This window comes from Cuculus canorus, chromosome 14 (genome assembly GCF_017976375.1).
Source record: "Cuculus canorus isolate bCucCan1 chromosome 14, bCucCan1.pri, whole genome shotgun sequence".
Classification (NCBI taxonomy): Eukaryota; Metazoa; Chordata; class Aves; order Cuculiformes; family Cuculidae; genus Cuculus; species Cuculus canorus.
The window spans coordinates 18646734-18671809 of record NC_071414.1 but is presented as its reverse complement, the minus strand read 5'-3'; the positions used below and the strand labels follow the sequence as shown (position 1 = coordinate 18671809).

The window sequence follows — 25076 nt, the reverse complement described above, 5'->3', positions numbered from 1 at the left end:
TGGGCAGGTGGCAGCTGTGGGAATCACAGCCACGTCTGTGTTAGGTCTGGGCTGTGATGTTAGTTTTGAGGCTCAATCCTAGGAATGTTATAGTGAGCAAAAATTCTGAATGTGTTTGGAAAATTTTGCTGTGGGTTTTTTAGGGATTTTGTCCTTTCAGTATCTCTGGGTGGATTCAGTCGCACAAACCAACCCTTCTGGGGTTGGTATCCACTCCTCATCACCAGGGATTTTTGGGTTGCATGTCTTCCCAAACTTCCCCACCCCTTGTCGAAATGAGGTGTCGGGAAGGAAGGGAGGAGCCTGATATGAATCAAACTGTAGAAATTAACTTTTTGTTTGAGTCAGTAGCAGAGGAGGCTTCCCCCTGTGCCGGCGTTGTCCCTGTTTGCGATGCCGATCATGCTGCAGTGTGCACCGACACACAGATCTGCAGGAGAGAGCTGTCATCTATAAATGTATTTAAGCAAGAATTATAAGCAATATACATCTGAATTGCTGCAAATAGGAGATGACCTTTCCGTGCTTAACACGGCTGCTGAAAAAAGATGGTTGGGGTAGTGTGAAAGCGATGGAGAAATTGAATCCGTGGAGCCTTCTTATTGTTCCTTCTGTATTGCCGGTGCTATATTTAGAAGCTTACATCACTTCAGGGATGATGACAGTCTCTGCCCTCCCTCTCCCGCTCCCTCACGCTCTCCCTCGCTCCTTCTCTTAGGATGGATTGTGTTTTTATACTACTTACGAGTCCTACAGATCTTTCGGTAGGGTTTTTCTACAGCCTGTTAGTAAGTGCTACCGTGGAAGGCGATGCACAGAAGGATGCGGATGCAGCACGTAATGTCACCCTGAAGGAGAATGGGAGCTTGCAGTGCTGCTGTCCCTGTGTCCTAAAAGGGTCAGGAACAGGGTGGAGAGCAGTATTGTTTTGTTCTTTTTTTCCTTTAAGCAGGAATTCCTGAGAAGCCCCGATGAGGGTCTAACCTTGCCCAGAAAGCACAATGATACATTTAAGATGAAGTTAAATGGCGGGGAGAAACCAGAGCAGCCTGCCAGTGACACTGAACCGAACACGCTGTGCCGCTGTAGCAGGGGCTGCATCCAGCACTGCAGCTGGCTCAGCAGACCTGCACCCCATGTGCCCCGTCATCTGCCTCTCCAAAAAGATCTGAAGTCCTCAAATACACTGAAATAACCTCTTGATGCAGGTGCCCTCAGTGCTAAAATATTTATGCATTATGCCGCTGTGTTTGGCAATTCCCACTCACAAAACTGCATTAAAATGAATTATTTTAGCCTGAAACATCTCTGCCCGAGCGTGTGAAGTGACAGATTGCTTTCCAAGCAGCTGGTCCTCTTCCGTGGCCCCCGCCGCGGGCTTGGTGTCAGGATGTTGCTACCTTGGGTACTGCGCGTGAAAGGTGGGGAGCGAATGAAGGTCCCTGCTTTTACTGAGCCCCGTGGCAGGTCCAGCGATCGCCTGGCTCGGAGGACAAAAGGACAGCAGCCCGCAAGCCCAGCCCTCGGACCCAGGCCCCTCAGCTCACTGGCACGCCGGTGGCTTCTGTCTTTTCAGCCAGTGCCATGATGGCTTTGAGACCAGCGCTCATCCTCCCTGGTGGTGCCACGCAGTGGACTTTTCTTGCTCTGATTGATCGGGAAAGAGTCGTGCTGCTGGCGGGGCCGTCCGCTGTCAGCTGGGAGTGCTTTCTGCTGCTGCCCAACTTCAGTTCGTGCTGCCCTTAGAGAAGGGAAGGCTCTAATCCTGCTTAACTAAATGTGCGTTTAAATTATGGACAGCCTTGCTCTCCTTTTAAAAACTTCCCATTTTTCAGTGACTTCTTCATGTTAGACAATTAGAACAGGCAGATTTATTTAACAGGCAGGAGGATTCACATTGCATCATGGGAGGAGAAATGGAACGATGCATAGAAGTGTATGGAGTGATGTTCCCAGCATGGAAATAAATCGGTGTTAAGAAACAAAGACCACCTTTAATTCAGAGATTGCAGACCAAAGAGCTGTTTTCTTTAAGATGCTTTGAAAACTTGGAATCTGGCTTAAAATAAGACCGTCAATTTCCTGTTTGTCGTTCTGCCTGGTGCTGCAGCTCTCCACAAGTATTTTGAATACAATTGCTATGGAGCAGCCTTTGATTCGGATTTTATTTCATCTCCGAGCTGCTCTAGTTTTGAGATTTGCCGTTAACCAGCCGATTTCTAGCAACTCGCAGCCTGGCGTGCCGCAGGGAGCTGCAGAAATGCAGGCGTTAAAGCCTCCAACCCAAGCAGTTGTGAGTGGGGGGCTGCCCTCGGCGCTGGGGCGTGGAAGTGGGTCAGGTTTTCCCCCCGCTCCGGGCTGTGCGGAGCTGGCTGCAGCCCCCCGGGAGCCCCGCTGCCGCCGCGCTCATTGGCGGGACGGGCAGGGCGATGATGTCATCCGCACTTAAAGGCAAAACTAGAAGGAAATAGGATTTTGTTCCCATTATTGAGCTCGTGTTTACAGTAGTTGTAAAATACGGCATCCACGCCAAAATCTTTAGTGGATCGGATTTCGGGCACAATGCGGCGGGTTGGAAATGCGGTTGGGAGATGGATATCTTCCCCGGTAGCCGAGGGAGGGAGTTTGTCTGCTATCGGTGTGTGCGCAGGCAGGGAGAGGTTTCCTCCAGCTGGGCGGGTTTTCTTTTCTCCTCTGGTATAAATTGTGATGGTGATAACTGTAAGACAGGTAACGCTGCATAGAAGTGTCTGGCTGTTCGTTGCTGCTCAGGATTTATCCGTGGGGCGTTGTATTTGGTGGCTAAGGTGCTTCTGAGTACGAATTTGTGCATTATTAGGAAAGATGCAGTACAGTTGTGTGTAAGGTGAAGCTGACGTATCCAGCCTATTGTTCCATATTGAAGGAGCAGTAAAGGAAGCAGCCCTCTATTGCTGGTGTGATGCATTTGAAATCTGAAGTCATTATCTACAATTCTTTTGGCTTTTAAAAATCAAATAGAGCCTCGGTTTGCGAATTTTGCAAGCGCAGGAATGAAGTTTGTCTTTTCCTTTATGTTTGAATACAAATTAAATCCAGTAATATTTATGAAGCCTGGTTGCATATGATTGTTTTCATTGTCTGCTAGAGGTTAAGTAAATGCAGAGATTGGTGCCAATTTCTTTTCGTTTAAGACAGTTTTGGAAGGCATTAGGGGAAGATTTTTTCTTAGTTAAGGTGCAACTTGGGTTGTAATGTGGGTTTATATGCCAGGAAGACCTCGACTTCTGGATGACTGCTGGAAAGAGCTGTTGGTTTGAGGTGGCGTGGGCTGTCCTGTTGGTGTAACTAGATTTCCAAAATGCAAGAATCTTCTCCCAGATGCCCCTTGGCACTGTAGGTGAAAGAGCTGCCTGCGGATTGCCTCAAATTGCCTGATTCAAGAATAAGCAAACAACAAAATAAGGGATTTTTGGCCCTCAGTACCCCCAGGCCACTCTTGGAAGCTCCTCTTCTGTACAGGAGGTGTGGCCACCACGGGCTGCATTGGCTTTGGAGAATCACCCTTGAACATAATGCAAACTGGGAATAATGAGATACATGGCGATGAAAATTCTTTCCAAAGAGAGGAGAACGGAAACAGTGAGTGCCCCTTCTTGCAGATGAAGTAAGTGATCCAGAATACTGAATAACGGCTTTAGCAGAGCCGGCACCCTCTGTCCCTCTCCCGTGCTTTTCCATGCTTTCATCCCATCTTTCATGGTAGCAGAAGTCATTTGCCTTCTAGGAATTAAAAGTGTCGTGACAGTCCCAGCTCAAAGGTGGGGGATCTCGTAGGTGCTTCCTCCGAGCAGCTCTCCGGCAGGCTGGGCTGCCGTCCAAGAGATGAAGCTGCTTGCAAGTATTTCAGGTTTTAGCTGCAAAAAGAAATCATAAAATCTAAATTGACTCCTGCAGAATTAAGGCAATTTTGGTTATAAACAGAATTGGTCTTGATTGAGGGGGGGGAAAATCCCCCACCCTCTGAAACTTTTAACATGGTTTCAAAAACATTAAATTATAAGAATTATAAACATCCCCTTTCAATAAGAAATTTACTTCTCATCCTAGTTGTAAATCTACTGATTGTGTGTATGGGATGAGATAAGAATCTTCAGGCTCTGTGCACCATGCATACATAAAAGCAGAAATTACTGTATTGTGAACTGATTCTCTCTGTGTGTGTGCACACGTGTGGATGCAGGTATTTCTTTTATTTATTTCTGAATTTGGATGCAAAAATTGAGCAATAATCCACCCAAATGCTATTGGAAGTGTTAGTAGATACATGAGATGAACTAAATAAAAAAAAAAAAGATATTTTTAAAAATACTCAGAGTTACAACATATGCATTATAAAATAATCTAAGATATAATGTGGAGCAGGGGTGTTTTGCTGAGCAGTTGTACTGATATGTGTGTTTGTATTAGGTCAATAAAGATGCTCTGTTGGCTGCATCTGCAGATACAGTAGCCAATTGATCTAATGCAGTTTCTAAAGGCTTTCTATACAGGTGATGTCATCCTTTTAGCTCGGTTCCCCTCCCACTCTCTTTCCTCCTTATTAGATATTTCATCTTGCTGCGGAGCATCCAATCGATGGGAGCTTCTCCTGAGGGAGCTGCTGAGAAGCAAGCAAAGATAGTAGGAATTAGGACTCCGGCACTCAGCCTTGCTGTAGCCATGGAAGTGCTGCTTGGTTGTGCATTACAGAAATGTTTTAATTGGAAAAGCTAGGCGTGGATTAACCGAGGGATCAGACTGATGCATTAGAATACTAAGCAACACTGCAGAGTTGTAAACTGCGTTAAAAAAAGGAGGAGGAGGGGGTGCAAAGGAGAAAAGGGTTTGTATTGCGGAGGCTTTTAATACATGGTGCAAACCTGTTAGATATCCTGGAGCTACAATCCGGACACTAATTCCATTTTTGCAGTTATGCTGGACAAGAGTATAACGAAGAAACTTTAATATCCAGGGTGTGGGATTCCTGAATCGCCTGAGATGCTGAAGAACCTTTGCAAAATTTCAGCCACAAGATGAATGTGAAGTTTCTGAAAAGTGGACCCGAAGATAAGCCACTCGTAAATGCATTTTAGCAGAGAGAAAAAAAGGAATTTGAAGAATCCATATCTCACCTTTTCATGTATTGTTGCTTTAAGCTGCAATTCTAATCCATTTCAGAATTAATTTGATTTTCAGAGCACTTTTTGGGTGCATGCCTCTCGCCTGGGGGAGCATATGGGTATTTGTGTTTGAAGAGCTCGGAAACATTTTGATTTGAATTTACGTGCTTGTTAGAAGTGGAACATTTTTATAGGAATTGCTGCTGCTGCTAACTCCCTGCAATACTGAAAACTATTCTGATCTAGTGGAAGCTGTAACTGAATTCAGTGTGAAATTCAAGCCTGAGAAGTTGCATACATATACATTTTCTGCTTTGGTTTATGATTTTCAAAGAGAATCCGAGGGGATTTTGCACTATTTTTTTCTTCTGTGGCTTTTATTTAAGAAAGGAAACTTTTTTCCCCCTAGCCTAAGAAATGGCTTTCCTTGTTCGATGTTATGCCAACTGTCTGCAGCCGTGGGCCTCCAAAGTAAGTACGAATTTGTCTGTGCTGCATTTCTGACTGTTATCAACAGCCGTGCTGCTGTTCAGCGTTCACTTGTGCAGCCCCGAGTGCTGCTCGGCTGAGATGCTCGGCTCTGGGCTGGGCACGGACTGTTCCTGGGGCATTATTTCTAAACGGGAAGGGGGGCACCTTGAAATCATGGAATTTGTTTAATAGATGAATAGCTTATAAATTAACAGGCAGTATAAAACCCACCATTTGCTTATGAAATGTGTAAAACTTGCCTGTAATACATGAAACAAATATTCTTCAAATGTAATATTTTTATGACTGCTTGCATGTAATGCTAACTTGACAATATTGCTATACAAACCCAGATGTTCTAATTTTCAAGATGTGTGAAGCTGTGCTGCTTGTTTCCTTTGTGCAGCGTTGTGGGATTGCTTAATTATTTAGCCGAACTGTGTAATTACAATTAGCTTTAAAGGACACAAATAATTTTGTGTGCCTGAAGATGCAATATTTTTGTGAAACTGGGGAGGGAAAGGTTGCTTTTCAAGGAGGTAATGAAATCTAGAACGTTCGAGGAAACCTGCTTATTGAGATAAAAGCTTTTAAAGGAATTGACAAACACAGTATTTGTCGGACTCTCCTTATTTGCTGCGTGTGGTCAGAAATTTAGCTGAGTTGCTGGTATTTTTTTTAATGCTACTGCCAAGAAGTAGTCGCCTAAGATGCAGGAATTGCCTTCTAAACCTGACGCCAGGCATATATTCATTATTATTTATTACAGTTCTGTATTTATCTTGCAGCTCATATGGGCTAGAATAAAGACTGTGCAACTTTCTTGCGTGTGCAGGCTGGGAGGGTTTGAAGGCAGTGGGCAAAATCCATCAGGAGAGACGGCATTGACTTTGGAGCAACGATTTTGCTCTTGACTTCTGTCCCGGAAAGTTTAGAGTCCGTGTGAGATGATGGGGTGGAGAGGCACAGGGAGAAGCCCAGTGGGTGTGAGAGTCCCTGTGCAGGATGGGTTTCCCTGTCTGATAAGTGGAAATGAAAGCTCGCGGCGTATGGAGGCGAAAGCACTGGGTTTTTGTGTTCCGTACATAGTTGCCAAATCAATGTGTGAATCCACGGGTATACTTGGGGCTGAATTTTGGCTCTTTCCCATGTGCTGGGTCCAGCCCGTCATCGGGTGAAGCTGAGCTGTGGGTACTCCTTGTCCTGAAGGGCAGATAGGCTCCATGTGCTCAACCAGGTAGTTGCAGCTCCTTGTCTTCAAGTTCCTGCTGGCAAACACTGGCCCACTTGTGTCATCATCCCCGTCTCGGGCATACGTGTAGCTCTTCTGCTTTCTTCCCTTCCTGCTCTTTCAACTTTAGATGTGAAAGGATGAGTTTGCCTAAGCTTGGCTTGCCTGCACCACCCTTATTAAGGAGATATGAATGTGGAATGGTGCTTAAAAACTGGGAATGCTTAGTCACGTTGGTGCTTTGGCTGGGGTTGCTCTTCCCATAGGGTTTGGGCTGAAGTGAAGAACCACAGAACAGAAACCTCGTGCTCACACAAGGCTTTGGTGGGGGTAAATTAATTGTATTAAAATATGGTAAAGGTTTCTGGTGCTCTGTGTCAGCTCTGTGGAGGATTCCCAGCGGACTGCTGCCCCACCAGCCAAGCCATTTATTCCCTCATTGATTCATCATAAATGAAATGGTGTAAAATGCTGAGGAGGGAAAGGTTTGATTTTTTTTTTTTTTCCTTTCTTTTTTTTTTAATGGCCGATGAAAACTGAAGAACTCGTTTTACATTCTAATCTTTAGCTCAAAGTTCTTTATATTTAAAACCACTAAAAGAAAAAGCACCTGTAGCCCATTCTGCAAAACCCCACAAAGCCCCTCAAAACTTTTAAACGTATCTTCTGCAACTCTGAAGAGCAATGTGCATAGGATTGAACACATGGATGAGTTGAATTATATCTGAGTTTGTTCCATTTTGTTTTTTTCTTTGCACTCCACATCTATTTCTAAGACAGGTATTTTATAATAATGCATATTATAGCCAAAGAACTGATGTGAGAATCTTAAATATGCAAGTTTGTAACTTTTAACTTGAAAATGTCAAGTATTTTATGACACTGTTTTGAAACTAGAACAATTTCTTGCCACAGAGCCATGAACATCTGGTTAATCACTGAGAAAGCAAGTATAAAAATTCAGAATTTCTTAGATTTATGTAGATATCTGTCCCAGAATTTAATTAGTTGATTTTTAAACTGATATAGGACAATAGTCTGAAAATGGGCTGTTGACTCAGTTGTAGCGATAGCTGTTCTGAAGGTGACAGTGGAATGACACATCTATTCAATCAGAGCAAAATGAAGTCATGTTGCATATGACTAATCAGAAAGGTGAGCTTTCATGAAGGTAATTAAAGGAGGACATTCCTGAAGGTTAGCGAGAGAAGCTGGCTGTAGGGGCTCCATCACCTCCTGGAAGACGTTCCCTAAATATCGGAGGTGTCCGCACCGATTCACATTGTATGCACTCCACCTCCCAGAGACACTGTTGCTTCTGTCTTCCGAAAGGAAAAGGGACGGAGGAGCCATCTGTAAAGTAATCGATGCAATCTATTCTCCTGCATAAGGAGCTGCCAAAAGGGGGATAAAGTGAGAGAGGGAACCGGGGGGGTGGATTTCTGCAGTGCACCTGACGGTGAGCTGTCTGAGCCTCTCCATGCAGGCTCTGGGAGAGGTCTGTGCTATTTCTCAGGACGCTGAATGTGTCCAAGAGAGACAGAGTCCTCTCCTCTGCAGGATGTTGGTGGGTGTTCCCATCAGCCGTGTCTGGAGGTGCCAGGACAGGGGCAGGGTCCTATGTCCCAAGCACAGTGGAAGAAATGGTCTCTGCCCTGGGGACCATGCACTTTCTGGAGTGATGGACTGTAGGGGGGAGATAAATGGATGCAGGCACTCTTAAGGAAACAGGGTGGATGTGATAAGCAGCAAGGAGCGTGCTGAACAGTTGTCAAAGCAGTCCCACCGCCACTCTGGAGGAAGATGGAGGAAGGTAGAGAACTTCCCATCGGTCTCGTGGAGATCAGCTTCCACTGACTGGTTGTACTTGCAAGGACAAGAGGCGTTCCGCTTACATCAAACTGAGTTCCTCTGATATCAGCATAATATTTTAAGGCGAAAAAGTTAAATATTTCAAATGTATCTCAGCAAGATCCTGATCGTCTCTGTAATTCTTATTATAACTTTCTCGGTGTCTGTTAAATTGTCTGTAACACACTTTGGCATATTAGGCTCTGAAACATGAATGCATTATGAAGTAACTATGGAAGAGAGACCTAAACTTAACGATACGGATATATATGGTTCTTCTGTAATAGAAATTTTTTGCATGTCCTAAGGATTTCACGAGCCTAGAATGCATACGGTTCCCCTGTTTGTGTAGCAGGAGGGTCTGATGGGGAAAATACAGTGATTGGATAATGTATCTGTAGAGGATATTTAAAAAGGGAGGCGTTTTGAGATAATGTGCATTTTATAGAAAATAAGGGGTTTTGAATTAACATTTAAGCTTCTAAAATGTTTGTTCCTGAAGGAAAATGGTTTCATTTAAGATCCCAGGTGCGTGTTAAACTTGTCTTACAATAGTAGACAGTAATTTATTTTCTCTAGGCTTCTGTGTTCTTTGTGTTCTGCTGCTGAGATAAAATCTAATAATGCTAAGCATAATCACAAGATGCATTTGCTGTAAAAGTTTGTGTTTGGGTTAGAGCAGAAGTCGTGGCGTCATTTTTCAGTCCTGTTCCTATTTCTGCATCACAGGGGCGTGATGCAAGTTCTAGTTATCCCTAACGGAAATCAGTGTCACACCATCTTCTGGTTCCAAGGAGCATCAGTTCGATCTCAAACATCTTGAGCTGAAACCTTAATGCAATTAAAGATTATTTTCAGCTCCTCGGAAGAAAAACAGAGCTTGGATAGTGTGTCCTTGATTTGATTCGATGTCATCCTTGTCTTTGCTAATGAACTTATGTGGAACATAGCCCTGGTGGTATGAATTGTAAATGCTTTCAGGACACACAGAGCAACTGATTCTTTGCTTTCTTTTTTCAGTCAGTTTTGGCAACAACTTTCTCTTCCTCTTGTCTTTGTGTCTCCCTCCAGTCTTTCTCTGTCCATGCCTGTAGCTTCCAGCCCGTCATTCTGTGGTGCAGAGCACTGTGTCGTCACACCAAGTGGGACCTGTGGGTGCTCATCGCCCAGGTGTGCGAGTTTGTCAGCACAGGCAGCGGGCAATCGCTCTGCTAGCACCTTGGTTTTGATTCCTGATGGTTCTTTTCCCTCCTGCTAACTTTGTTTTGCATTGGTTGCCCTCTTTTCTGAGTTTTTGGAGTTTCAGCCAGCTCCTTGGGGTGATTATGACATCTCCTATTCCATATTTTCTCATCTTTTTCCCCCTCCATCCCCTGGAACAGGATTTGCCTTGTGTCTCCATCTTACCTGATTTAGGAGCACAGCCGCTTGGTTACGCAGTGCTCTGATCCCCAACTACTCGGACCATCAAATGCTGATTTCTTTTCCTAGTTAAAAGTTTAGCTCTGTTTTTTTAAAACAATTCGCAGGATACTTTCTGTAAGACTATTTAAATCTGCTTTTTGTTTGATAGTTTAGTAAGATAAAAACAAGAGCTGTGTGGCCACTTACTCTAGAAAGGCTGGATTTTCTTTTATGTTGAGGTTAAATGCAAGTACGCATCATACTGCTTAACAGAAAAAGCCTTTTCCTGCAGTATTGTTTTTATCGGAAATTGATTCTTAATATGCAAATAAACACCTACCTGTTCATTTATTTCCTCACAGACTTTGTTTGTTTTAAACCTGCTTTGTTACAGTTCTGCTTACAGCTACAGCCTAGTTTGGTTCCACCCTGTTTTGCTCCTCGCTTCCATGAATGCATTTCTTTATGAATACAGAGAGAAAATGTAGATGGAAGATTGGTGCTCCTTTGTTTTTTCGCATGTACGGGATCCGAGGGCCTCGCTGTGCTCTTAGCTGAGAGGGTGAGTGTTGCCAGGTGGTGCTGGTGCTGCCCAGCCTGGCTGGATGTGGCCCCGGAGCCGATGGTCACTTGGTGCCACCACAGTGATGGGGGAGGCTGAGGCGGCTGAGGATGTGTGAAGAGGGACCATCGTCACTCTGGTGTTTTACCAATCAGTGTATATCAGAGTTTATAAATTATTCAGCTGAGATGGAACTCGATGGAGGTTTGGAATTTCACGTGCCCTGCAGTGCTGCGGGATGCGCGCTCCCCACACGGCGGTGGTTGCCGGAGCGTTAATGACTTGTGGAAACTTCAGCTGCTTGCAGAACGCGGAGCATCATGAGCCGCTGTCACAGTTCATTTTCTACTGTAATTGTTTAGACAAGGCTCTTTTTAGTCTTGCTATGTATTAGTTTTCAGCGGCAAGAGCAAACGGTAAATTTCAAATCTGCCACTGAAAATGAGTCTTTTTGAACATTCCTGTTATATTTTCATAATAACAAAGCACAATTCTTGGTGTTTTAAAGGTAGACCAGAGGTGTTTTGTAGGTAGACCAGAGAAGAGTTGATCTGTATTAGTTGATGGTTGTAAAAAAAAAAAATGCAGCTTATGGTCCCATCTTGAATATTCCCAATATTATGGAGCGCTCAGCAATACCAATACATTTTCCACAGGTGAATTTTCACAGCTTAAGTCCCACTTCTTCTCCGAAGCAGAGAGGCTTGCGTGTCAGCTGCTTGCCGTTATCATGAGTTAAGGCGTAGCCGTAATTTATAATTTAGACATATGAAAACCAAATTAAAATTGCATTACATGTGTGGTTTAAGGCAACATCAGAATTTAGTTTAAAATTCTGTCCTCGCGTCACCTTATTGTAACTAAGGAAACGTGATGCTTGAGAGGATTTTATTTTCTACGCTGTAGGAACCATGAAGACCAAGAAGCTCTTGGCAGCGAGGGGCGTAGAACGGCCTCTGGGGATTTTTAATTCTTTTAGATGGTTTTTTTTTGTTGTGTTTTGTTTGGTGGTGGTGTGTGGGGCTTTTTTGTACGCCTAGGGTTATTTTAGGAATGCTACAAGGATAGTTTTTGGGGCGTTGCATGGCTGTCGTGGATGTTATCAACTTGATCCTTATTTCTTTGAGGCTCATGTCTCTTGTACCAATAATAACTGGAGTAAGTCCGTACCATAGCTAATGGATTAAGACATGTTTTGAAATTAATATGGTCAGCAAGCCCCTCTTTTGCGTGTTTTAAGAAGGAAAATGATCTGAAGTTTGTTCAGTTGGATCGGCACTGCTTTTCTTAGCATCATGTTATTGGAGATCATGGGATTTTATGTGAACCCGTTGGGAAAATATTTGATCCATCAGTTGGCTTTAAAATAAACAAAAAAAAATAATATATTGTTGCTGCTCTTAAAAATCTGAAGAAATCTTTTGTGCCAGTGGTGGAGCATCTGGGTTCTTTAAGGAGGAAATGTGTTTGTTTGCATTAAGTTAGTTGAGGAGTGATGTCAGCATGGGTAATTCGGCTGGGCTCATCTTACCCTCTCTGTGGTACCTAAGTGGCCTCTTTGTGCCTCTCGGAGGAGCAGCTTTCTCCTCTCCCATTAACACAGCTCTAAGTGTATTTTATACTTACACACTTCAAAACCGGAGCAGAAATGTGGCTTGTATGTAAAAGGTGGACATAAACCAGAGTTCATGTATAGAAATCCTTGGGAAAAAGGGGCTGATGAAAATTCTGCAAAATAACTGCAGAGAACTCCAGATGCTTTTGGTGGTTTCATATTATTTTATTGGCAGGATGAGGGAGATGATGAAAATAATTTAAATAATTAAACTCAGAGAGATTTGTGGTTTTCGTGTTTGTTTTTTTTTTTCTTTTTCTTTTCTTTAGATGGAATGAATAGAGTAGATGGGAGCAAAGAGTGGAGTACAGAAAGGTTTGTTTGGTATGAGACTGCCTGGCTGTCCAAGCATCGCCGGGCATTTCAGTCAGCTGTAGAAAGGAGAATGAGAGCTAATGAAAGAAATTAGTTATGTTGTGAAAATGAATGAACTGATGGTGGAATTGCAGGCACTCAGTGAGACAGACCATCAAAACAATTGAGTTTGCTCAAGCCGGAGGCCAAGTGAAGTGACACTGGCTGGAAAACTGGGAAGGGGTCTGGAGGAGAAACCTCTGGAGTACAACACAAATCCAAATGCTATTGAGCTGAGCAGGGTTGGGCAGTGGATCCGTGACAGTTGATGCAGATCAAGGACAGTTAAATGCTGATTTGGAGGACTTTTTTTCTCTGTAGGCCCTTTTGAATGTGGTAGAGGCTTTGAGTGGAGTGTTTAAGCTACTTGGATATGTAGAGCTGCTACTTGGTTTGCAGCAGCTCTAACGCTGGTGGAAGGAAAGGAGCCTGGCAGCAGAGCTGGCACTGCCCTGCGCGGGTTGGACGTGCTGCTGGATCCCTGCACCCGGGTCCAGGACTGCTTGTGGTGTGATATAAATATTAAGAGTGCTCAGCAGCGTCTGGAGTTCAGGCATCTCACCTTCAAGCTCCTCAGATGAAGCTTTCCTCTGCTGCGGTGGGTTTGGTCTGTAGGAAATTGTGAAGGTATGGGAATTGTACGAAGAATCGCTAAGTAAAGAGGAAAGCTCCCAGCACAGCTGCCCCAAAATAGGGGAGATCTGAAGGCTGGAAGTGGAAATGGAATTAAAAGGAAGAGGTCTGGGCAAAACTGAACAGAATGGAAGGATGTGAAGAGGACAGGTGGGAGCTGACAAAGGGGTCAGAGGACTGAGATCCTCACCAGCTCTTTGTCTAAGTGGTCTTTTTAGTTTGGCTATTTTGTTTAATTGAATTTGTAAACTAAAGGCAAGCATGCTTGTGTTAACTGGTTAACAGTCTAGACTTCCTGTATCATCTGAAAAAGAGAAATTGCTACCCTTAAACCACTTGGGTCTGATGGAGGCTGAGCGGGAGCATTTCCTCAAGCTCAGAGGTTACCAGGTGGAATCACAGTTAATGCTCTGAGGGTTCCAGATTAGAACACTGCAAACCTCTTAATGGAAAACCTCAAGCAATAAACCAAATAATAAATATATGTGCCTTAAAATTGGGATTGTTAGTCTTGGAGTTTGAGAGCTGGCTGTCCCGGTGTGGTGGTTGGGTTGGTGTCGCAGTGTGTGGTGGGTTTGGTGGGGACGCAGCAGCCGTGCGTATGCACCGACCCTGCGGGGCTGCACCGTGCTTGTCCTTAGGGAAATCAACCCCATGTTGTTCCTGAATAATACTTTTGCTGGCAACGTTTCAGGGAACTTGAGTAAAGCAAATAAGGTGTAAGGTTACTGACAATTCTGTAAAACCAAGGACAGAAAATGTGCTTACCGAGCCTGGAGGACAGCCTGTTCCCTGGGAGGCTGGTGCTTCTCCTGTGTCCGGACTGGATCGATCGGTTGTGAATATCCACGCAGGGACCCAGGAACACTGATGAAAACCTTCGCTATCAAGGAGTATCAAATAAAGAGCGAGGAGGAACTTTTGCTTCATTATTGCCCATTTTCTTTCCATTAATTTGAGTTTGTATTGGACACTGTACAATGAGTGAATTGTGCAGGCTGTGCTTCCTTCAGTAATTCGGTTTCTGATGCTGCATCCACTGGTTTGCACCCTCATTGCAGGATTTTCTGGACATGTTTAGTACACTTGCCATTTACTGCGAGGTGAAACATGATGGGAAAGCTTCTTTTATACCTGGAGAAAGATTATTTGTAAGTCTTGCATCCGTCTCTCAAGACTATTTTGTAAGTTGATGTGATCTGTGCCTTTGCCGCATGTGTTCTTCTGGTTATAGAATTATAGAATGATTTAGGTTGGAAGAGACCTTAAAGCCCATACAGTTCCATCCAACCTGGCCTGGAACCCCTCCAGGGATGGGGCAGCCACCCCTGCTCTGGGCACCCTGGGCCAGGGCCTCCCCATGTTTTCCTGTGACATTTCTCCCTAAGATCTCATCTCAATCTCCCTTCTTTCAGCTGAAAACTGTTCCCCTCATCCTGTCCTTGCACTCCTGATCAGGAGCACCTCCCAGGCTTTCCTGTAAAGGAAAGTTGTCCTCAGGCTAACAATCGTTTTTTGTGTGCTTCGCAAAAGCGTTGATGGGTGGTCATCTCGTCAAAGATGTAAATTGCGCTATTGTACAAGGCATGTGCAATCTTAGAAATCTGGTAGATCAAAATTAGCTTTTAATTTAATTCCCAAGTATTCTGTGTGATTTCACTGCTGAGAGAGAATGATGCTTATGTAGGAAGTAAATGTTGCTGCAGACATGCTCTACTTGGGGCTGTTAAAGTGGTCTGGTAGGTGTCGAGAGGTACCATGTATTGGAATTTATACTCTGATTAATTTCAGAACTACAGACATAGGACTTGGAGAAGGTTGACAAATTGCTTCCTGTACAGCATGTGTTGCCATAGGTATAGAGAGAAATACTAATGCAAGGCTAAATTAATTTAAAAAATGAGCTTTAGCTGGGAAATCCCAGTTCCTACCTGTGTCCCAGGAGCGTGGCAGTTTCTGTTGTCCTTCCTGCCTCTTCGGCTATTGGCCACCTCAAACTGGATGTCTTTAAAGTTGGATGTTTTCAGATGAGACCAGGTGAGATGCGATTCAGTCTGCAGTGGTGAGCTTGAAAATTACGTGTAATAGTTCAGTGTAGTCATACTTGTTGTGAAGATTTTTGTCTGTGGAGGAAATTTGGATGATGAAAGTGTAGTGAAGTAATAAAACTGAAGGTTACCTTCCTGTTGTCCAAGAGGAAATGAGCTGGACGTCAGCTGTTTAGTTCAGCCCTGTCCCCGGTGTTGCCTCAGCTGCGTCTGGAGTAGGACACGTTGGACCTTGTGTGCCACCTTCAGAAATCTCACATACGTTTAGCAAAGAGCAGTCCGAGCTGCTTTTGCTCCTGCGTTTGTGTGGCAAGACCAACCGACGCTACTGTTAGGATGCGCTTCCAAAGTATTTAGTGTTTTTTCTTTCCTCTTTTCTTATTGGAATTTGCAGTCTCTCTTAAAATTCCCTTTGATGCAGGGTTTTTGGGTGTAATCGCCAGCTGTATTTTCCGGGCTCTGTGGGAGGGCAGAGCTGGAGGTGGCTGCATAGACCATAACTTCTGTTTTTCTACTTCCTTTTGCTTACAGCTCTGAACCAGGGTGGCATTTCAGCGGAGGCTTTGGTGTTAAGGCTCTCTTTGTTGGGAAAGGTCAGTCACAGGGATGGGCTGGCACCGATGCAGGGACTGGCTGGCCCAGCGTGCCAGACACACTGGTGTTCAAATTCCAGATTATCCCTTCTGGTGAGAAAAGGAGTTGTTATGGTTTAAAGTGGCAGGTGGTCTGTTTCTGTGCTGGGTGTTCATCAGAATGTCACGGCTGTCTGGGCTTTCCCTGCCCGTGGCTGCTGGGGACAGGCAGGACCAGCCCGAGGGTACGCATAACAAGCCAGAAGATGGTGCAGGTTGGTACACCTGCGTCTGGAAGCCGCTACCATGGACATAGGTGAATGTTGCTATTTTGAACTTCTTTCCATAACACCTTATTTTTCAGGATACTGATGGGATTGTAACAACAGTTTCTCAAGTTTCTAACCAACACCCCCCCTAACCCCTATCCTCCCCACTCCCACTCTTCCCTCCCCCCCAAAAACCCAAAATTCGTAGTCAAATAATCTCAAAATCATGGAATGGGTTGGAAGGAACCTTTACAGATCCCTCAGTCCACCCCCCCTGCAGTCAGCAGGGACACCTTTAACCAGATCAGGTTGCTCAGTGCTCCATCCAACCTGACCTTGACCATTTTCAAGGATAGGGCATGTGCCACCTTCTGGGCAACTTGGGCTGCTGTTTCACCACCCTCATTGTAAAATATTTCCTTCTTTAATCCAGTCCAATTCTTCCCCTCTTTTAGTATAAAACCATTACCTCTTCCCCTGTCATATTGGCCCTTGCTAAAAAGTCTGTCTCTATCATTCTTATAGGACCCCTTTAGGGACTTGAAGGCTGCTATGAGGTCTCCCCAGAGCCTTCTTTTCTTCTGGTGAAACAACCTCAGCTCCTGAGCATTTTTCACCAATAGTTAAGACAATGTTACAGCACTTTCAGTAACTTCACAACCGCATCCTGCGAGTCCTTCCCGTGTCCGCTGTCATGTTGTTACAGAAATGCCCTATCCATGTATTGCTGCTGAGTGAGCTCTGAAAGAAAGAACAATCAGTTTGGGTAATAAAAATGACATACAGAAGACAGAAGCTGTGATTTATTTTGGGAGATTGAGTAGAGTGGCAAGCAGCACTTTAAAGGTCAGTTGTCTCAAATAAAACTTATCTCTCTCTCAAATTTAAAGAGATATTGCAGTGTTTCCTTCCATCGAACCTGCATTAAATGTCTTTTACAAGAACATATTGCAGAGTCCAACAGGAGCATCCTACATCCCACGTGCTTTATAGGTGATGGGAATGAATGGAAGTGCTGGCAGGGGGAGTGAAGACCGGTTGCAAATGATTAATGAGTTGGTAAGAAATACTCCTTAGGGAAGGCTGGTGATGTTTTTGGAGTTGGTCTCCAATGTGTGTTTGTGAAAATGGCATATGAAGAACATGCATGGTTTTTTTATTTTGAGAGCCATGTCTTGTTCCAGCAGTGCTGCTCAGCTGAGGTCTATAGAACAGCCTTCATCACAAGAACCTCAAAATTTAATCTAAATGAGGGAAGAAGGTTTTGAGGGAGAGTTTAGAGCAGCCTCCCAGTGCTGAAAGGGGCTCCAGAAAAGCTGGGAAGGGGCTCTTCATCAGGGAGTGCAGGGACAGGACAAGGGGGAATGATTTCATGTTGAAAGAAGGGAGATTGAGGTGAGATATCAGGAAGAAGTGTTTTCTTCTGAGGCAGTGGTACAGGTTGGCCAGAGAGGTTGTGGCTGCCCATACCTCACGGTGTTCAAGGCTGAGTTGGATGAGGCTTTGAGCAGCCTGATCCAGTGGGAGGTGTCCCTGCCCATGGCAGGGGGTTGGAACTGGATGGGCTTTGGGGTCCCTTCCAACCCAAACAGTTTTCTGATTCTATGAAAAACTGTATTCGGCAGCGTGTATCTGTGTGTGTGTCGCTCTCTTTGAGCCAGAATAGGCTTTGGCAGTTCCCTGTGTCTGTATTATCACAGTCAGTGTGGGACTTGCTCTTGGATGGGAAGAAATTCGATTGAAGCTTAGCTCGGAGCTGGTTGTTGGAATAGGGAGGGTATAAACAGGGACAGGCTGAGGAGTTTGCAGCCTAACGGTGGTTTTGTTAAGCTGGGGGTAATGAATCTGTAAGGGTTGATTTGTTCAGTAATTTAGTAGAACTCCTGGATTTCAGTTGCGCTGACCTCCAGCGCGTGCCGGTGCTGCCAGCAGCCCTGCCTGGCAATGCGCTAGCAAGTGCTGGGCTGCTGCTGGATGTCGTTCTCCCTGGCAAATGATGCACTGACCTTGCTCGTACTTGCTATTCTTTTTGTGTGGACGATAGCGCTGTGGTGTGCTTGCAGAGGAGCCGGCTGACGTGCGGAACTCCAGGCAGCAGAGGAGCAGTGTCACCCTGCGGCACGTGCTGCTCCGGCTGCTGATCGATGTGGCAACGGAGGTGGCAGATGGAGAGAGCCAGGGGAACAGCCTCCATCAGCGCTGCAGTCGGGGTCATTCAAATACCGGTGGCTCAACTAATGTCCAAATCCCCACAGGCTTTAAGGAAGATGATGTGCCACTTTCTGTCTCGTGTCCATTAAAATACTAGAATCATCTTGGTTGGAAAAGACCTTGAAGACCATCAGAGCCAACTGTAAACCTATCACTGCCAAGTCCGATAGTGCTTTTCTGTACAGGGCATAAAAATGTGCCCTGTGGGAAGTATTCATTTGGGGTTAAAATGTACCTAGCAGGTGCTCCAGACCAGAATTAAATATCAACTTCCCTGTGTCACTTTTAGGCTTTGCTGTTGTATAAGAGGTCACATCTCGGAGTACATCAGCTCCTACCGTGCACGCTGGCACATAGCGAGTGCACCTTTTGACCACTGGCTTGGATTTTGTCAGCTGAGGGGTTTGACCTCTTTGCTGTTCTCAAAACCTGAAAATAGATTTTTTCTTTTTAGCCTATGTAACTTCTTGGTGGCTAAACATAGGCTTCAAAGTGTTTGGTTTCCTTTGTATTTGGTTCAAGTTCACTATTTAATACCTACTGGGGTTTTTGTGTGAGTTCATGAGAGTTTAGCAATCTCCTGATTCTCAAACTTTCTCCTTTTCCAAATACGTGTGAACATAGATGTTTATTTACAGGTTTTTTTATGCACATGTAAGTATTAGGATAGTGAAAAATAGTTTTGTTGTCTTTCAGGTCACAGACTTGTTTTGGAAGTTAGGATCTGAGCTGATTTTTAGAGCCCAGATTCATGGTTGGGGTTTGAGGAGCCATTGCCAATGTGAATGTCACTTAGAATTACAGATGACACAACGTCCCTCATATTCCTCATAACAGTTTTGATAATCAAAATTATATTACATGTTTCAGAAGTGCTCCCAACCATATTTTCCCTGCAATGGGGAAGGTTTGGAGAGATCTACAGCACCGCTTGTGGTTTCGGAAAATCAGTGCTTGGTAAAGTCAATCCGGTTCCACCTCCTGCCATGGGCGAGGGCACCTCCCACTGGATCAGGTTACTCCAAGCCCCATCCAACCTGGCCTTGAACACCTCCAGGGATGTGGACTCATTTTCTTCAGGAAAATTTGAAGCATTCTATGGACCAAAACTTTTGTTTATATTATGTTACTTTTTGTTCTGTATTGATGTTTTTTAAAGGTTATTCTTGAACTGAGGCACAAATTGAATTTATAACCAGGACTCCTGCTTCATATTGGCTTGCAACATAAGCTGGTGTTTAAGTCTGTGGGCTGTAAGGCTGGTATCATCCATTTGTCATCTTATGCGCTCTTAATCCTGTTGGTCTATATTGATTAGCTGTGAAGAGGGTAGACCTTTGTTTTATAGAAAGGTGCCTCATTTTCTATCACGTCTAAAATTTGAATGTGATTAGACAAGCTTAGTCTGAATTAGTGTTTTCTCAAAGTGTACGTCAAACTACAGAGTGGTATTCAAATGTTCAACAAAAGTTTTATGAATAACTTTGTCTTCAAATTAGACTTACACGTCTTGTTTTCCTTTCTTCTTCCCACCTTTCCCCAAATCCCTTTTTATTTGCAGCTCCCAGCTGACCTTACCAAGATGCATCTCACTGACAATCCTCACCCCCAGGTGACTCACGTCCCCTCGAGCCAGTCGGGATGTAGCATTGCGAGTGATTCAGGGAGCAGCAGCCTATCTGATATTTATCAGGTAAAATTGCATTTGTTTCGTAGCTTTCCTTCCTTGACGTTAAGCATTCCATAATCAAAACCAGTGCCTGCTTATCCAGCACTTGCCCTCTTGATGCTTCTGCCTATCCCTATGCTGCCCGTGGGACATTCCACCTCCGCGGCCACATAGGAGTGAACCGGTCTTCCCGTAAGGCTCTTTGTGTTGCTTTTCACATCTTTATATACCATCAAGTGTGCTTGCTGTTGCTTTTTGAAGTCACGTTTGGTGATTTATGGGATCATTTTCCTTCTTTCTGAAATGGAATAAATTTCATGAAATCATTCTTGTGTTTCAAATACCTTCTCGATTGTTTGTATTTATTGTTAATAACAGATGTTCTGTTCTGCAAACAAAAGTGTGGTAATAAACACACTTTCTGCACCAACTGACTGTGGAAGTTCCAGTGTTGCTTGCTGAGAAAAGAAGTTGACTGAAATCCAAGGATAGCTTTCTTTTATTTACGAGTCACGAGTTAAGTTACCTGTCTTGTGCCAAACTGTAGAGCTAGTTTCGTGGTGATTTTCTTTCTGGTTGGTGAGGATGCCCATCTCGGCTTTGTCTTGATCAGTAATTGCACAGCGCTTCCACTCTTGAGTGGAAATCTGACTGCAGTGTAGGTGTAACTTGATTTTAAAGCCCTATTCCCTTGGGTACTGCCTGGGTACTATTTCTCTATGCTAAACTGCTCAGGGATGTATCTTCTTTACAGCAAAGCATCTAGAGGTAACTTCAAAAATACAGCATGAAAAGCAAAAATGCTTTTGGAACATTAAATGTCTTTATGCGTTTTTGTCCTGTTTAATCTGTTACCTTACTACTTCTAAAGATTTGCTGCCAGGAGGAGCTTGCTTCCTGGAGAGGCTTTTCAAAATGCTCTGTGAATTCCCTGATTTCTGAGAGGCAGTGCTGGAAGATTTTGTTCTGTATCTTGATTTTTTTTTTCCTTTTTTTTTTTTTTTAATTTCCTGAGTCAACAGAATTGATTTAATTAGTCAGAGTCACCAGAACTATCCTGTCTAGTGTACCTCAACATCTCATGTATTAGGATGCTGACGGACAGTTTTCCTGACCGTCGTCTGCCTGCCTGTCTACCTGAACAGTTTGGAGAGGTTGCTCTAAGTGAAAAGCACTTAAAATATATTATTGATAAAGAAAATAGCATTCCAGTCATGAGTGAATCCTCTATCTTGTGTGGTTAATTGCATCTGAAATGCCTTACGTCTGCTCTTCAGAAAATGCCAGAAGAGAATAATTGTTAACAAATAAGAATGCTATAAATGAAAGAAATAATGGAGTAGCACATTTTTATAAACAGTGATGAAATGTATTTTTGTACCCTAAGGAATTATTAATTTATTAACATGAAAAAGACTGAAGATTTTCTTCTCGTTTTGAGGAGCAAGGGCATTCCGAATGGAATCACCTTCTCGGTGACGTTATCTGTCTAGTTCTGTGTGCTGCAGGGACCGTGGACACCAGGAAGTCCTGCTGAGCATTTCCAGCCAGCTGGGGTGATGTCGAGGCACGTTGCTACGCTTAGAATCTCATGAGCTCTTCAAATATAATATTACAGCAATGTATGATCACAATGGGTGAAGAGATCAGATCACAACAGGAAAAAGAACTCCAAACAACCCACTTTTTTTTCTCACCTTCTTGATTTCTTAGTGATTTTTTTTTCTTATCTTGTCTTTGTATGAGTAATGTGCAAGTAGTCCAACGGTGCCGGCTGCTCTGCGGGCTTTGTTTCGGGAGCTGTCACCGTTTTGTTTGTCACCCAGTTGTGAGCGCATGGATAGGCACTGGGTGATAGAGTCATAACACCATGGTAAACACTGTGCCATATTGCAGTGACGCATCAACACAGACTGGTTTTGGGAATCAGAAACAGAAAGATGTTTCCCCCAATATCCATCATGATATGAAGGCAGAGAATCTCTTTGGTAGGCAATAAACCTACATTTTGAGTGTGGTGTACTGACTGAAAGCGTTTTTGATACATTAAATACAGCTTTTCATAAGATATTTGGAAAATGATGCTTTGCTGTTGAAGTCAGCTCCGTATCTGTTCCATGCCAAACTCTCGAGGAGGATCATTACTGTCAGCAGAGGAAGAGAATTTTTTAATAATTTTGATTAATGTAGCCTTGAAATGACCTTTTGAATTAATGGTATCTTAACATTAATTTTTACAGTAAGTAGCACAAATGTAATTCCAGTATAAGAAAATAAGATTAGAGGGGTAGAAACAAAGAGTGAAGCAATTTTTTTATTAAGGTTTCGAAGGAGTTTCCGTTCGTCTGTGCATGCTTTATTCATTGAGAGGTTTCACTTGTTCCAGCTGCTTCCCAGTCGAGCACGTTAAACAGGAAACGGGGAACGTAAAGCTTAAGGCGAGATCAGTGAAAGACAGTCCTGCCTGTAAGCCCCGCTGTGAACATATTGCATTAAACCCTCGCTCAGCTGTGGAAATGTAGGAAAATAAATGTATGAAGCAATTTTTCTCCCTTCCTCTGTACCGTTACTGCTCCCTGTTGGAGCTTTCAGTCTTTACGTGGTAAAACGTCCCAATGTCTGTATTGCAAAGTCCAGCTTGCTCGGAATGCTGCAAAGCAGTTGGGTTTCGGTCCGACTGTAGACCTTTTTTTTTAATATGAAAAAAGTTATTCCTTACGAATTGAAACAATTTGCTTAAAGAGGATAGTTTGAATTCTTTTTTCCCCCCTTCAGCCCACTTCTGCCAGCGCGCTTGCTTTCAGAGCTGTGGTGTTCAGACAGAAGCAGAGGGCTGTGTGCACGCAGGAGTTGAAGTCAATGAAGGTTTATAGCTTCTGCAAACAGCTGCTTTGACCTGAAATAAGTATCCTCGGGGAAAATAATTCAACAGGTATTACAGAGTGAAAACATCTTTCTTTGCCCTTTGACAGCCCAGGCTTTAAGGCACCAGCCGTGGTAACCTAGGTAATCCAGATCGTATCTGTAGGTGCAGACAGGTAGGGTCGCACTCTGCTGTAGGGAATTAGTTGCTTGGATCAACACCTTGCAGTGCTGTGCTCTTCATAATCAGCAAATCTGCAAATCCCGTATCTCTTTAATTCTGTCAGTGGTGTGCTTAAAAAAAAAAAAAAGAGAGGAACTTTAAATCTTTCATTTATCACTTTGGCAGAACGCATTGTTTGTGGGCAGCAACATTATTGCCCAGCCATAATTCCAGTTGTGGTTAAGGTTTTGATATTAAAATGGATTATCTATAAAATATGCATCAGGGAGTGGGCCTTACCGAGAGTTTTTCTATCAGTTCTGAAAAAGACTTGGACATTTTTCCTCTGACAGAGCTGGCATGAGGGGAGGGGAGAAAACCCTCGGTCTTAAGAGCAGGTTGCATGGAGAGTCATGGGCGCTCAAATACATTATTGTATGGAGTTATTCCAGCGTGGGAAATGTTTTATGTGAAGCACATTTAATACTTCTTTTTTTCTGTCAGTGTATGCTTCTGTACGCGTTTTAGTGAAATCTCCCAAATTTGCAGGGCTAGTTCTACGTCTTTGGCTTCCAAAGCGTAGGACAGTGTGCAGGACATCTCCGTGATCAACATTTGGCAGACATAGCTGAAACGTGTTTGCATGGAACAGGAACAGGTTGCCCTGGAGGTGTTCAAGGCCAAGTTGGATGGGGCTTTGAGCAACCTGATCCGGTGGGAGGTGTCCCTGCCTGTGGCGGGGGGATTGGAACTGGATGGGCTTTAAGGTCCCTTACAAGCCAAACCGTTCCACGAATCTATGTTAATCAGCACAATTTGCAGTGCTAAATATATACAGTAATAATAGTATGATTTCAAAATAGCAAACAACTATTTTGGCAGTAATCTGGTGCTAACTTTCCAGATGATTTACGTGACATGCACCAGTTGAGTCTGTTCCTCCTTCCTTCGCAGTAGATATTCTTGCCCTGTAGACCCAAATCCTGAAAATCCGTATTTGTGTAAGGTTTGAGGATTACAGCTTCTGGTTTCACTTTGTAAATTAGTAGTTCACAAATGTTTCTGTTCAGAATGATTTTGATATTTGATATTGGAAGCAGCTGGGGCATCGTGCTTGGGAAGAGCAGTTACCTCTGCAGACAGCTTTATGAGCAGAATCCTCCCCGCTCCTTCCAGCACTGCCTGACCTGCCAATGTTTTGTCAACCATCTGTACTTCATCTTTGAAACAAGGTTTGAGGGGCATCTCTTATTTCGTGGCTCATTCAAACTATAACGTCTATATCAAGAATTGAGAAGATTCGTTTTTTGCCCTATGTAGGCTTACAAACAAAATTTTAAAGAATCTTTTTTCTGTAGAACCTACGGCCTCGGTTTTGTGGTCTCATGTTGAGGTTATCGAAGGGGGAAATAGTACCGGCGTCTGTACTGCTCTGCCTGGAAAAGTTGATAGAAATTGTGGCTATTTAGATGAAGAAATGCTAGAAAAGTCCTTGAATTAAATGCTGCGCCGATCACGTGCTGCCGAGACTCTCCAAGCACAATTTGCACTTGGGCGTGATTCCAAAACTGTTAATGTGAGCTACATAAGCCAGTAAAGTGATGTAATGTAAAACAGATTTAACCCTATATATATAGTCTTACCCTCCTCTTAAAGAAATAATGTTAATCATTTAAGCCTTATTTTATTAGGTTTGCTGGCTAATTACTAAGATGAGGACAAGCTCAAAGGTCCCAGGTTCTATCTAAACCCCAGTCTCTGTGTAGTGAAAGCAGGAAAGGCTGCTCATCTGTCAAAGTGCTGGGACCTGCGTTAGCCCGTCAGCGTGGAGTGTGTAGGAAGACAAAGGCAGTGCAGTCTACTGCGACTAAATCACTTAAAACGAGCTTTGTCTTTTATGAGGCAAGGAAGGCAGGAGACAAGCATGGCTGAGTAAGGACCTCCTGGTCAAACTAAAGCACAAGCAGGAAGTGGGTATGGTGGAACTGGGCCACACTTAATGGGAGGAATATAGGAGTGC

At 43.8% G+C, this 25076-nt stretch overlaps 1 protein-coding gene across 7 annotated transcripts in view; it reads left to right on the top strand.

Moving 5' to 3' along the window:
* The window catches only part of RAPGEF6 (Rap guanine nucleotide exchange factor 6), a 123542-nt gene that overhangs the window by 54745 nt on the left and 43721 nt on the right, over nt 1-25076 (top strand). For 6 of the 7 annotated variants that reach the window (XM_054079422.1, XM_054079425.1, XM_054079423.1 and 3 more), the window contains exon 7: nt 19924-20055. In XM_054079422.1, the coding sequence (XP_053935397.1) occupies nt 19924-20055 (132 nt within the window). Of the gene's footprint in view, nt 1-4680; nt 5613-19923; nt 20056-25076 lie in introns of those variants that run through there. The other variant, XM_054079424.1, reaches the window with a different exon arrangement.